Source organism: Cydia strobilella, chromosome 22, assembly GCF_947568885.1.
Source record: "Cydia strobilella chromosome 22, ilCydStro3.1, whole genome shotgun sequence".
NCBI lineage: Eukaryota > Metazoa > Arthropoda > Insecta > Lepidoptera > Tortricidae > Cydia > Cydia strobilella.
This window is the reverse complement of record NC_086062.1, coordinates 4867302-4881320: the sequence shown is the minus strand read 5'-3', so window position 1 is coordinate 4881320 and position 14019 is coordinate 4867302. Positions and strand designations below refer to the sequence as shown.

Genomic DNA, 14019 nt, shown 5'->3' with positions numbered 1-14019 from the left:
ACAAATTCCCAATACTAGGTACCATAGAGTAACTTATAAGTTATACTAGAGCGGTACTGTCATAGTAAATTTTGTAACCCCAGTAAATTCACTGCCATCTGTCGACACACTTTAAAACTAAAATTAAAGATTTGTAAAAATACGATAAAATGTATTTAAATATAGATAAATTATTTTTTTATTTGCATTAATTATTTTGATGATTGACCCATGTTCTTTCACTGATATGCGTTAAAATTGTTAAATAACAAACGAAACCGTCAACGCCATCTATACGACTGTAGGCCAAAACTAGTAGCGCCCTCTAAACGAGAATCAAATTTTCTTGATTTTCGAGGCACGTTTTTTCCTTAGACTGTATCCATCTATTACGGAGTTATATCTATCTTTGCTAGGTACAGAGTTAGGGCCTAGCCCGAGACGCGCTTTATGGCATCTTCTGCAGACGTTTCTTCTTAACCTAAATGCATGATTTTTTCTTTTTGTCTGAAATTTACATATGTCATAAAACTATGAAAACGGATTACATCGCGTATATTGAATTTATAATACATCGCGACGTTTCGAACCCTTTACATGCATACACCCCCCACTCTACGTGTGTGTGTGTTTTAAAAAAAAAGTTAAAGCTGGATTTTCACTGCTAAATCAGTGTTGAAATTTACAATTATTGGTAAAAGATATATTAAAAATCTTACTACCATTAGAAATATACACTATTTGTAAATATTTTAAATATAAAATAATTGCAAACACCGAAAAAAAACGCCTAAATTACATAAGTACTAAAAATCATCAACTTTTCCCAAATTTCCGCTTTTTCTCTTTAAATAAATGTATTTTTTTAAACTAAACTTGCGCAAATTTGAATAATACATCGGAAAGTGTATTAACGTTCAAAATTACTAAATCGATTTTATCTACTTATGCATATAATTTCATGTTTTTTGTTGTGTAGACTGCATACATCACTATGCAAAATTACCTAATTTATTCTCTCTTTATTTAGCAAATAAGTAATACTCACGGCTTTCATAGATAAAATCTTCGCCGATGAAATAAAAACGTGTCGTCCCAATGCAAACTAGGCACACAATGCGAGCTAGATTAATTGAATCTTAAAGGCAACCTAAAGACGTTCTCATAGTGACTGTAGTTGTAAACTGAACTGATTTATTAACCAGAAGCATAATTCAATTCAATTCAATTATTTATTCATAAAATTTTACATTTTATACGTCCGTCGGTTTACAATTACACATTACATTAGATATTAAATATACATTAAACAACTATTACTATTACACTCTAAATACTTATTTACAAAAAGAATTCGTCAATGGTGTACAATGCATCTTTGACTAATTTTGTTTTCATTTGACGTACAAATGAAGCGTAACTCGGGGCCTGCTTTATTGCCGGAGGGATCTTATTATAAATCTTTGGACCAATGAAGTTAAGGCATTTTTTAGTTTTAGCCAGTCGTGTGTGTGGCAAGCTCAGGTCATGTCGCCATCGCGTGATGGAGCCGTCGTGCGCATCAGCGTTGGTATGGAAGTGGTTAATATTACTTCTAACATACTTAGCCATTTCCAAGATGTAAAGACTAGGTACGGTTAGTATGTTGTGTTTTATGAACAAGTCCTTTGCAGGATGATCCCAACTAACACCAGCGATGATGCGCAATGCTCTTTTTTGGAGTTTGAATACTCGCTCACGTTCCGCAGCCCAGCCCCAAAGGTCAATACCATAAGTTAATATGCAGTTAAAGTAGCCGTAGTAGGCTTTCTTTACGTTAGCCAAATCAATACATGGGCATAATCTGCTTAGCTTAGCTTAGCTTATAAAATGGTTATAGTTTTCTCTATCTGTTCATTCATTAAAAATTAATGTTGTTGTTTTTGTAAAATGTTTGTTGTTTAAGCGTCCTGAATAAATTTTATTCTATTATATTCTATTCAAACGACTTTTCCTTTTGTGATGTTTTCAATTTTGGCAACTGGAAAATGATTGGAAACAAGTGTTCTCCTAAACTATATTAATTTGATAGAACTAATAAAATTAGGGACTATAGAACAATACAAAAATCAATGGAATAGACTTAAATGGATAGCAAACTAGCAATCTATCATAAAGTGGAAATTAAGTGGGTACGAGTATCTGTCATACCAAAATGGAAAAAAAATTGTAAGTGCAAGACGTGGACAGACTGAAACTTGAGGAAAATCCAGCTCTTTGAATGGATAGGATGCATGAAGTATTTTAAGATGTTCTTCACGGAGCTAAAGTGATTGAAATAACTTGAATAAGTTATAAACTGAGTGAGTAATGAGTGAAGTAAATAAGTTGCAAGGGACTAGTCAACTTCTGTCTTACTCTTCGAAACTCACTGCTGTATTGTAAGCTGTATCTTTTACTGAGGTGTGCCAATAATATTACATTGTGCAACATGGGGCGTAAGTTAAATATTGCAAACGAGAGTATAGTTAAATCGCGACGACGTGCCGGAGCGATTTATAGACTCGAGTTTGCAATATGACTACGCCCCGAGTTACACACAATGTTTTTTATCACACTTGTTATATAAAAATGATGTATAAAGATAAAAAAACGTGTTAATTATAATACTAGAAACCTCATGACTCCCTAGGGAAAACGCTTTTTCTATAGTTCCCGCTAAGCCTGCGTGCAATTCCACATTTACTGAGCGAGTGTGATGAAAAGAGTATTCTATCTATCTTACTTTGGAGAAATTAGGAGGTTTTGACCCTAATAGATCTTTTTGGTATTGATGCAAGGATTAATTTTATTTAACTCTCGGGAAATGTATTCTGTACCTATACCTAAATACTATTTATTTATTCATTTTATAGAATCAGTGTGGAGCTAACTTTACAATACACGAGCCATCTGAATGCGCAGTAACTGTCTAATGGTCTCGAGAACCTTTTATGTTGTGCCGTATACAGAGTATACAGATCCAATCTAACGTACGTAGTTACGTACCATCATTGTCACGGTTAGACCTTGATGAAGTACAAGTTAGAAATTTATTGTAAACAGAGTAGAATTGTACACAGTAGCCCATCTTCAAACATACTTACATATTATATATTATATAGGTACATGCGGGTTGTACTACTTGCACTACGAAACATGTGACGATACGCGTTACAGGGGCGCATACTGTTTGTATAAATACTAAGTAAAAGAAACACTCTTAACTGCCAATCAGTGGAACTTAAGTCTTCGCAATAAGATTTACTAATGGGGTTGGCAACTGTCAAAGGTTTGCAGAGATGGCGCCATCACAGCTTGCCCCTTTTTCTATGAGATTTGGCTTAAAGGGCTGGCATCCAGGGCATTAAAAAAACAAAAATTTGACATAATTCTAGAGATTGACAGGGCAAGCTATGCTGGCGCCATCTGCTAATTATTTCGACCGGCCAACCCCATTGTTATAGTTAACAGTGTTGACAATGGTAGATGTGGCACAGGGCGGACACGCTATACATCAAAAATCACGTGCGTTTCTATGTGTGAACGGCACGTCTGTACACGCGGCATGCGTCATAGTATGAGTAAGTTGCTTAAAACTAGTACTAAGCGGCCGGCTAACAGCCGTCAATCTGGTGTCGCGGGGCGAGGTAATTCGAGTCGGGGCGGGGCGGTGCGTGGCCGTTCTGTATGATAATACTATTACTTATTCTGTGGATGTGGGGCCTTGCGAACGAGATATGAACATCAAACCTTGATATGTATAAAACATTTGATTGATTGATTGATATGTATATGACCGAAGATAGACTACCTATACTCTTTGGTCCTTACACTATGCCGTGGATAATTTGTCGTATATCTATAGTTAAGCGGGTTTCGAACCGTATTCGCGTGTGTGGTCCACATACTGCATCCCAGCTGCAACTTGTATCAGAACATGGGGGAGTGTTGGGCAAACAAAGATTGTTCATATCTCATGCTCTGAAAGTTCGTTTTGTTGTTCTAAAAAGTGCGCAGAAAGTAATACGTTTCTAAATGTTTTTCGCTAGGGGTTATTTATCTTCTGAAGTCTAAATTTAAGTCTCCGTTTGCAAGTCCTAAGGAAAAAAATCATGGCCGTAGTGTCCTATTAGGTACTTTAATTAGGCACTGATCTTGCAAAAATGCCTTGTCTTGTTTGGTTTCCTCGCATTCGATATGAAAAGTAGTGTTTAACTCGGGTGAAAGCGCACCACTCACTGCGTTCGAGCGCCGAACTACCTCGGCTAAAATGGGTGCCTTTCAATCCTTGGTTAACAATCTACTATTTACGATTCCTCGGAACCCGCGGACTTTGTTCAAGTCAATGAACTGGATTTTGTTTGTTAAGACTTGCCAACGCTTAAGAGTCCCCGGCAAGCGCGGCCGAATTGCACCTTCCCATACAAACGTAGTTCCGCTCTCATTTTATAACTACGTCTTGGATCGTAATTAAAACTTTGCACATACAATGACATGAGGTATATCTAGGTCTGAAATTAGTACATATAGCTCCAGTTTATAAAACAAACGAAATAGAGCAAAAACAAGTTTTGTATGGAAAACTTTAAATCGCTGTATTTTTTAACTATGGTATCTGAAGCTACATAAAACTAATTACAGATATAGATATACCTTATCCTATTATAAGTACAAAGTTTCAGAGCAATCTAGCTAGTCGTTTTAAAATGAGAGCGGAACTACGTTTGTATGGAGAACCGAGCTTGCCGGGGACCCTTAACAGTTGATCAGTGTCTATTGGCTAAGCCGACCTATTAGCAACAGGCGGACCACATAATATTTATTTACCATCATTGTGGTATAAAATGGCATTGAGATTACTAGAGCGACAAAATGGATATCCTCTCAGTCGACAATAGGGATAAGGACAACAATACAGGGATATATAGGGAGCAGGGACTGAGCAATTCACCCGGGTCATGGTCTTTGCAATGAACAATTTAGCTTGCGACGTTGGACGCCATAATATTTGCAGAACGATTAATTGAACTAGAGTCTGTGTGGGAAAAAGAGAGTAATATGTGCCATTTTCAACCAAAAGGGTACTTATTGTCGCTTGTCAGTAAGGCGCTATTTCCATATAGCTTCAATTAGAAATCAACCTTATCAACAAGCGACAATGTGGTACCTTTTGGTTGAAAACGTCACATATAAATCTATTGGTTCCCTTATTTTCCACGACTCTTCTCTTCTCTTTCCGCACAGACTAAGAGATTTCTTTGGCTGGCTTTAGGAAAATTTGGGGCTACTTTGATAGTTTTAAAACGGCCATAAAATTAACATTTTTCATTATTTACTGAAACTGATCCTGTAACTAGTTAGATTACTATATATAGGTAGGTATATTGATGTTCACCTACTGTAAAAAATCTCGCATAAAACTATATTTATGGCTTAAAAACTAAAATTTCAAAGTCGCCCCTGCATTTGAAAGCCACCCCGTTTTACGGTACCTGTTTTTATTAACAAATAACATGCAATATTTTATTATTTATTATGAAAATATTTTTTTTACAAAAAAAATACGTTTACTAAACTAAATAATACTTAGTGGGTACGCCGTTCTCTACGGAAACTGACTAACCACTTCGCCGCTGACTGATGTAGGATATTTATGTATTAATACACAAACAACGTGCCAAATGTGTGGTTATTTTTAGACTGTTTGATTATGAAATTGATTTATAGTCCGTCAAATGAGTAGCCATAGCCATTATTGTTTTAAACAGGTTGCTGCGGGCTGCAGATGATTCCGGGCCGCGGGGACATTTCAAATGTTATGATTACAACTGGAAATCCAGTTAAACGAGATACGTTTTCATGTAATAGGTACCCAAATCCCAAGTAGATTTGTTGTTTTAAGTTGCTCATGTTATAAGTTAGTTGCTTTACGTACTGGCAGTTTTAATTAATTATTAGTTTCGTTATTTCGTCTCCTTTCACTGTTTTTAATTTTTGAGTTGTTCTGAGAAAATAACACCAAGGATTTAAGATTTCAAACATGAAAACAAAAAATGGTGATTCGGACGCATCCAGTGATAACTAGCATTTCATAGCATACCTAATAGCAGCTCACGGAAACGTTTTCGATAAAATTTGCTATATGGGGGTTTTTGGAGGCGAAAAATCGATCTAGCTAGTCTTATCTCTGGGAAAACGCGCGTTTTTGAGTTTTTACATGTTTTCCGAGCAAAGCTCGGTCTCCAAGATATTAATTATATAATCATTAGACTCACGTTGATTAGAGCATTGTCGCACGCTGACTTAAGGTTGTACTCGTATCAAAATAATATCAAAACTATATCAAATAGTTAAAATCAGAAGCGAGCTGAGTTACGACGCACATCGATTTGCCGGCCAACTGCACTCAAGCTGATTAACTGGAGCCAGATGGAGCCATCTTATTTTACGAGCTCAATGCCCGATTGATTCCTTCGCTCCTGTTTTCATGCCTTAGCGAAATCCCCTTCATGTGTGATTCTAGTCTAGAATTCCTTGAACGCCCATATGAAGGTAATTTAGCGGTCGTTTTCATGGCAGCGTAAAGCAAATTTCAGTTGAAATGATAATTTAGAATTTATAACGTTTGTATTGATCTTAATTGACAATCTCCGTTGATGTTGCTTGTCCTTTTATTCACTTGAGTAAACCGTTTCGTACTTACGCATAAAAAGTAATTACCTTTTTTTTATGAAATAGGAGGCAAACGAGCAGACGGATCACCTGATGGTAAGCGATTACCGCCGCCCATTGACACCCGCAACACCAGAGGGGTTGAAAGTGCGTTGCCGGCCTTTAAGATGGGAGCTACGCTACCTACGCTTGCTTAAGTCATAGATATATATTATCTAGGCCTAAAATGTCATTTCAGGAATAAACTTAGAGTTAATAGTCGAAATTAAACGATTGCTGAATTTACTGAGAAGTGAGAAACAATACAAGGGTCCAATGTTCATTTTACCCCCTCTTGTTCCTGTTCTTTCGTTGATTTTATGTCCTCATTAGTCTCATATTACACATGATGTGCCTCACTGAGACTATCTTCTTTTTGTCTGTTACTTTCCGTGATTCTAACTTGATGGTCTCATCGGAAGATCAGCGCTGGAAGTCGCCAGCAGCATGCTGAGATGTGGCCATTTCGTGACACTTTATTTTCACTATGTTCTTTTAATGTATGTCTATTGTCTGTGTGTTTACGAATAAAAACTATTCTATTTTACTATTCGTTTTTACTGCATCTCGATACGACGGTATAAATAAACTATAGCGCTGTATGTTACGTATTTAATAGTTCTTGGCAACATCACCTAGTCAATTTGATTTTATTGGGATTTACACTTAAATGCATCAGATTTAGGTACTTACCGTAAATTTTTTCAAAATTTCTTACCACGTTAAAGATTGCTTAAACATTTCATTGCATTTTATATTATATTTTATCTTATTTTATTTTTTTAAATATAAACCATAAACCCCGGCAAAATAAACAGCGCCATCTAGTGAGTTGAAAACATGTCGACAGACAACTCTTTCGATTAATTAAAACAACCGAACTCAAGTCGGTTCATGGATTTTGACTTTTGGAGACCCTATACATCTCTAAGTTTTGATAAACTATATACTCTTATAGTTCTGACATTTACACCTCTAAATAATTTTAGATTTTTGTTCCTTTATGTAGGTTTCTGTGTTTCTTTTAATATTATTTACACAGCTCTAAGTAATTGTAATACGTTAGTTTGAATTGGTAGTTGCAGTTAGTTGTATATTATAATTATAATTGTTGATGTATTATTATATTTTTGCTTGTATGCAAATTCAATGTTGACGTGTGAAAGTGCTCTTGTGTCTTATTTGCTGAATAAATATTGAAGTTTGAAGGACAATTTTACACAGATCAACCTAGTCTAGTAGTACTTAGTAGTACCCTACCTACCTATTAGTAATAGTCGTATTAGTAGTAGTACCTAGTAGTGAAAAATAAAATGGTTTGAGTGCCCTGCACGGCTACACTACGTCTCAGGAACTTTGCTTTAAATATAATTTGATGCACTAGAATGAAATTTAACGACAAAATGACATGTTTTACGACCCTTACATCGTAAACTTTAAACTGTACAGTACTTCCAGTTTAATACGCGTGTGATATCAGTACTGAAGATACCTACTTATAATACATACAGAACACAATAATAACGACCTATTCCTCATATTTGAAACACTAGCCAAAGGCATGATGGATAGAACTGCAAAAACACAAAAAAACCGTCGGAATAGTTTTTTATTAGACCTCTCGTCTGTGTATTTTTGGGATTTTCTTTAGACCGATTTTTTTTGTTTACCCGGCACGATCGAGGTGTGACCACTACTTTTGAGCATCACACACACGAAAGGTTAAAATTAAATGTTCTACGCTATACACATTCACGGTTAAATCTGTAGTTTTTAAGGTCTCCTATGATTAGCTTTCGTTAGACCCCTAATGAACGTTACATCCTGTCCCAGTGTTGCCAGGCGTACGATGATTATCGTACATGTATAATTTGGGCTCCGGTACGATGTACGTTCCAAAGAGCATTACCGTACGCAAAAATACGATAATTTCAGCCCTTGGACCAAAAAGCAAAATATGACACTTTCTTGCAAAAATTGGCTACAATTATCACCTTAGCGTTAGTCAAAAATATCGAAATTTCCTGTAAACCGTTTGGATCTATCACAAAAATACACAAATATAAAACTGGTTTTTACGCAAGTTTGACGAAAATTGCATTTGATTTGATTATATATAGTATACTCGTATTGGGCATGTAAGCTAATTTATGCAAGAAATTTTAGGGGTAGTGCTTTTTTGATAGGCGTACGATAGGTAATTTTTATCATCGGTAGGATAATTTTGACACTCAAATACGACAATTATCTTCCGCTCACCTGGCAACACTTTCCTGTACATCTATTAAGGGGCCCACTGACTATCAGTCCGCCGGACGATATCGGTCTGTCAGTTAGAACAGAAATTTGACAGTTCCGAACAACCGACAGGCCGATATCGTCCGGCGGACTGATAGTCAGTGGACCCCTTTAGTGGCACTGTGATCTGTAGAAATCGCGAACCCCCATATAAGTATGGTTCGAATTATTTTGATAAACCAGAAACTGAATCGACCAAAAAAAAACCGTATTATTACAGAACCACCGCAGAAAATTTCACGAGAATCTGTTGAGAAATGCGACCAACAGAAGAGAACAGCCGGACATAGGTACGAAACGCTTTGCTCGGTGAATAAATACGTATAACTTCGTACACATGTATCGGAATTATACCTAGTTCCATTAAAGAGGAGATTGCACTTAAAGAGTTGAAACTTGCGAAGTGGAATCTTGCGATCGACTGAATCGAATGCAATAAGCGAACTTCCACTGCGAAATAAACTTCTATTTTACTGCAGAAGCAATTCTAAGAGAAATTGCTTTTACAGAGATGCTCAAGCTTGGATTCCGAGGGAACAATAGTTATTTGTTTTTAATGGGAGCACAGCAAACGGCAACCCATGATAGTTTATGCCTTAGCAATATGCCTAAATAGAAGAATAAGGACTTCCACTTTTACTCCTCGTGCTCATATGTATATAAATACCAGAGCAAACGAAAGATTCTAAAATTTAACAAAAGCATAGGCATATCGTGAAAGTTCGAAAAGTGGAATCATCATATTCTTGGTGCTAAGAGAACAACCCTCTAAAGATTGTTCGCGCTCAGAGGGTTAATTTTAAAGTCAACTTACTTAATATTGTCTTCGGTTACCGCGATAGTTATTCATGAAATAAAACTATGGAAACGGATTATATCGCGTATATTGAATTAATAATACATCCCGACGTTTCGAACCCTAGCAGCGTTCGTGGTCAACGGGTGACTGAGGAAAAACTACAAAGTGAAAAAATACCTACATACAAAAAATAATAATGAACTAATAATATATATATACCTATATATATACTATAATATAATACTACAAAGTGCAAAAATACCTACATATAGGTACAAAAAATAATAATGAACTAATAAACTATACTCAACTTGTTATAATTTTCCATGAAATTTAATTTCCTATTATAGTTAGAAACCCATTGCACCACAGTTTAACTAAATAATTCCCTCTAAAGGAAACGGCGGCCGAAGATTGTTTGGATTTCGTTACGGGTTAGGGTCACCTAAAATAGCTGCCCTGCGGGCTTAGCACGGTCGCATTTTTATCGCCTGTCACCATGCCCGTCACCTTCTAACAAGTATGTAAGTGCGAAAGTGATAGGCATAGTGACAAGTGATAAAAATGCAACCATGCTGACACCGCTGTTTACGAATAAAGGATGACTCACGCTAGACCGGGCCGGGGCCAGGCCGGAGCTTCCAGCGCTTCGTTTTCTTTGGAAAGCGCCACGTGATCACCGATCAGCCGTCATAGAAAATGACGTGTCAGATGCCAAGTTAGTAGTAGTTACCTCCAAGTTGTTACCAGTGGTAACTACTGGGAACAAAAAATTCCCACCTTTTACTAAACCAAGTTTGTGGTAACTACTGGGTATTTTTTCCCAGTAGTTACCGGTGGTGAAAGGTGGGAAAAAATTCCCAGTAGTAAGAACACTGGTAAGAACTTGTTGGTAACTAGTGGGAATAACCGCCCGGCCCGGTCTAGTGTGTGCTGTGTGAGTCATCCTTAAAGCTTTTGTTTGAAGCTAATTATATTTTGATAATATGTCCTTACATGGGTAAAAATTTAACTAAAGCCCAATGTGTTTAAAATATAACTTTTGAGATGGAATGCCCGCCGATATATGCCGAATCTTACTACCCTACCCGATAAGGTAGGTTTGTCTACAAACTCCTCTTAGTCTACTATGCGAGGTTTTTTTCTTACAATACTAATATTTAAGTATTAAATTCAATCGAATCCCACGCGGGTGGATCCGCAGACAAAGCTTACATGGGATAATATATGTATATACAAACATTGATAATTTATAATTGTGTCTCGAATGTCTCGATATAAAGGTCACGCGCTATTGTGTTACTCGCGATAGCTAGAATACTTACTCGTAACAGTCGTAACTAATATAGGGGGATCAAGTTCAAGCCGGTGTTACTGTCGGCGGCCGATCGTAAGATCAGGCATATCGTGAAACGTGAAATAGTACATTTCGATGCTAGTGCGGAAAGCATGTCATTACTTCACGAGTACCGAGATATCTCATCCCTAGCCAAGGCCTCGAGGTCTTTGGTTAGTGGCGGTTGTTGGTTTTGTAGGCCGTGAGGTCTTGCTCAAGTCAGTAATTTTTCCACTTTTAAATTTATTCTAAGCTTAATAGCATCGTTCGTAGACGTTCCTGCTTGTTAAAAATGTATATGGTGTTTTCAAGTTTGACAACAAAATTTAAGTTTAGTCTGTCATCTTTCTGCTAAATGGGGCATTTTCTATGAAAAGGGACCTTATTGTCGATGGCGCTTACGCCGCACAGCGTCGTGCGGCATTGTGTTTATATCAGAGCATCGTTAATAATGGCGTAAGCGCCATCGACAATAAGGTCCCTTTTTATTGAAACTACCACAAATAAAGTTCGAGAGAGCTAGCATGACCAGTTATAAATATCCAGTTTTACGGTTCAAACGGGTTAAAGTGTTTTTTAGTCGGGTTTAATAAGGAACGTGCATTTAGTCACGATGTTTAGCTTCCAAGTAACGACTGAGACGAAGAAATAATTACCATCCTCAGTAACTGAGGATCGTGACATCATGCTATAAGTATATCCGTAATCTGTAGACCTGAGCCTACACGGGAAAAAAACTCGGCTGTGGTAACTAAAATTTAGTTGTGATAGCTAAAAACCGTCAAAACTATACGGACAACTAAGTTTTTAGCTACCGTAGCAGTGTTTTTAGCAACCAAAACTTAGCTGTGAGCAAATATTTTTAGCTGAAATCACTCCGAGACACAGAAAACTTAGCAGTGGCAGCTAATAATATTAGCTGAATTTAGCTAACTATATTAGCTATATTTAGCAGAGAGCAAATTATTTTAGCTATATTTAGCAGAGATGGCTAATTATTTTAGCCATATTTAGCAGAGATGGCAAATTATTTTAGCTATATTTAGCAGAGACAGCTAGCTATATATAGCGGTCACTGGTAAACAAATTAGACGCAACTGCTACTTACTTTATAGCTAAAATAATTCGTAGTCATAGGAAATAACATTAGCTATAGCAACTAAGTAAATTTGATACTCTATCGACATATACAGTATCGACAGAACATCCGAAATCAACATATTGTTATCCGCCTCTACGGCCTCTATTACTGGATTAAGAATTAATCCGTAGACGAGAGGATCTACCAAAATATCTAAAATCGAACTACTTATCGCTCGATTGAGCAAGGCAGATGAGTATATCGCAATTTCGATAATCGATGTTCGCTGTGGGCCCCCATATTCCTCCATAGTTCCCGTCCCCTGCTATTGGCCTATTGCAATTGTAAATGCATAAATGCAATTCAGTCATTTCAATTATGTCCGCCCTACTACTTATTGTTCCTACATATCTCATGCTCTGAAAGTCATTGTTTATCTATGAAGCGGGTAAAATGATACGATTCGGCCCTTGGGTGTTTTACTCAAGAACTTTTTTTTCCTTTTAACGATTAACAATGAAAATGCGGTTCTAAATGGATTTCTTGTATAATTTTCATTCTGATTATTGAACTCAAATTTTGTATCAAAAACTTTTTAGAACCACTGTAAGTGTAGGTACCTACATTTCTAGCCTAATGTAGTAGGAATTTATCATGATAAACGCGGCGTGTGCACGCGATTAACGCACGATTAACGGAATGTAAGAAAAATGACTATGCGCTTACCGCGTAAAACTATGTATGATAATTAGATTATCTGATGTATAACGGTGTGCGGCAAAAGCCGCATTCACATTTCATCACATTTGTCTGTCGTGTTGTGTTGTGACGGGTATCGGTTTCATACAATTAATATGGATCGTTGCGTTTACATTTCTCTGATGCAATCAACGCTGTGTTTATCGCATAAAACAGCCGCGCGCTTTAGAGCGCTTCTTTTAACGCGATTTTGGCACAGCTTTAGATGCTACGAGCCTACGAGTATAAGTAGTACTTATTGTAAGGAACTTTACCTTCCCAAATCTCTCATTCGTCTCCGGCTTCGGCGCTGTATCGAAGAGATTCAGCCGCGAGCTCTGAAAGAAGTCCGCGCTGGAGTTCGTTCTCGAGAACAGCTCGGAAGTTGAACTCTCCCTGGTGAGTGAGGGTCGGGGTTTGAAGAAGGGGTTGTTCCGCGACCTGGCCTGCTGTTTGATCCAGTTGAACTTGTTGGTGGTCGTGCTGGGGGAGTCGGAAGAGTCCGTGGTGTCGGAGGTACTTTCTTGGACGTCTGCCATGGTGTTTTTTTACTGGATTATGTAGTTTGGTATCTTATACACTGTGCACTGGTTTCTTTAGTTTTTATTTTTAGTCCAGTTTCTTAACAATGTTTAGTTTACGAATCCATTGTATTTCACGGTGGTTTGTCGAAAATTAATTTTATAATTTACGTATATTTGTGCCACATTGAATTACGATTAATTACATTTTTAATTAGTTTATCACAAAAAAATTGTTTCTTTTAACACGTCATTTATTTGAATCCGCAAATTGTATTTTACTAAATTCCACAAACTTACAAAACACAATTCTTTTTTTAGAAAAAAACCGGCTAAAGTCTATCTTAATCCGATATCACTGTAAACAACACCAACATCTAACCATCAGTCAGCAAGGTCGTTTATTGACGTACGTACAAATACATAAGTATATGTATATTTAAATGTATGTTAATGTATTGGAACGCGCGCGCACCGCGCCGGGCAGGGACGTACTGCGCGAGCGATCCGCGCAGCTCTAAGATATAGTATGGAC

At 37.0% G+C, this 14019-nt stretch overlaps 1 protein-coding gene across 2 annotated transcripts in view; it reads right to left on the bottom strand.

Moving 5' to 3' along the window:
* The window catches only part of LOC134751401 (endothelin-converting enzyme homolog), a 46882-nt gene that overhangs the window by 24286 nt on the left and 8577 nt on the right, over nucleotides 1-14019 (bottom strand). Inside the window, exon 1 of one of the 2 annotated variants that reach the window (XM_063686792.1) lies at nucleotides 13239-13554. The exons of the other annotated variant lie outside the window; for it this stretch is intronic. Within the exon in view, the coding sequence (XP_063542862.1) occupies nucleotides 13239-13502 (264 nt within the window). The 5' untranslated portion in view covers nucleotides 13503-13554. Of the gene's footprint in view, nucleotides 1-13238; nucleotides 13555-14019 lie in introns of those variants that run through there. 2 annotated transcript variants of the gene reach the window in all.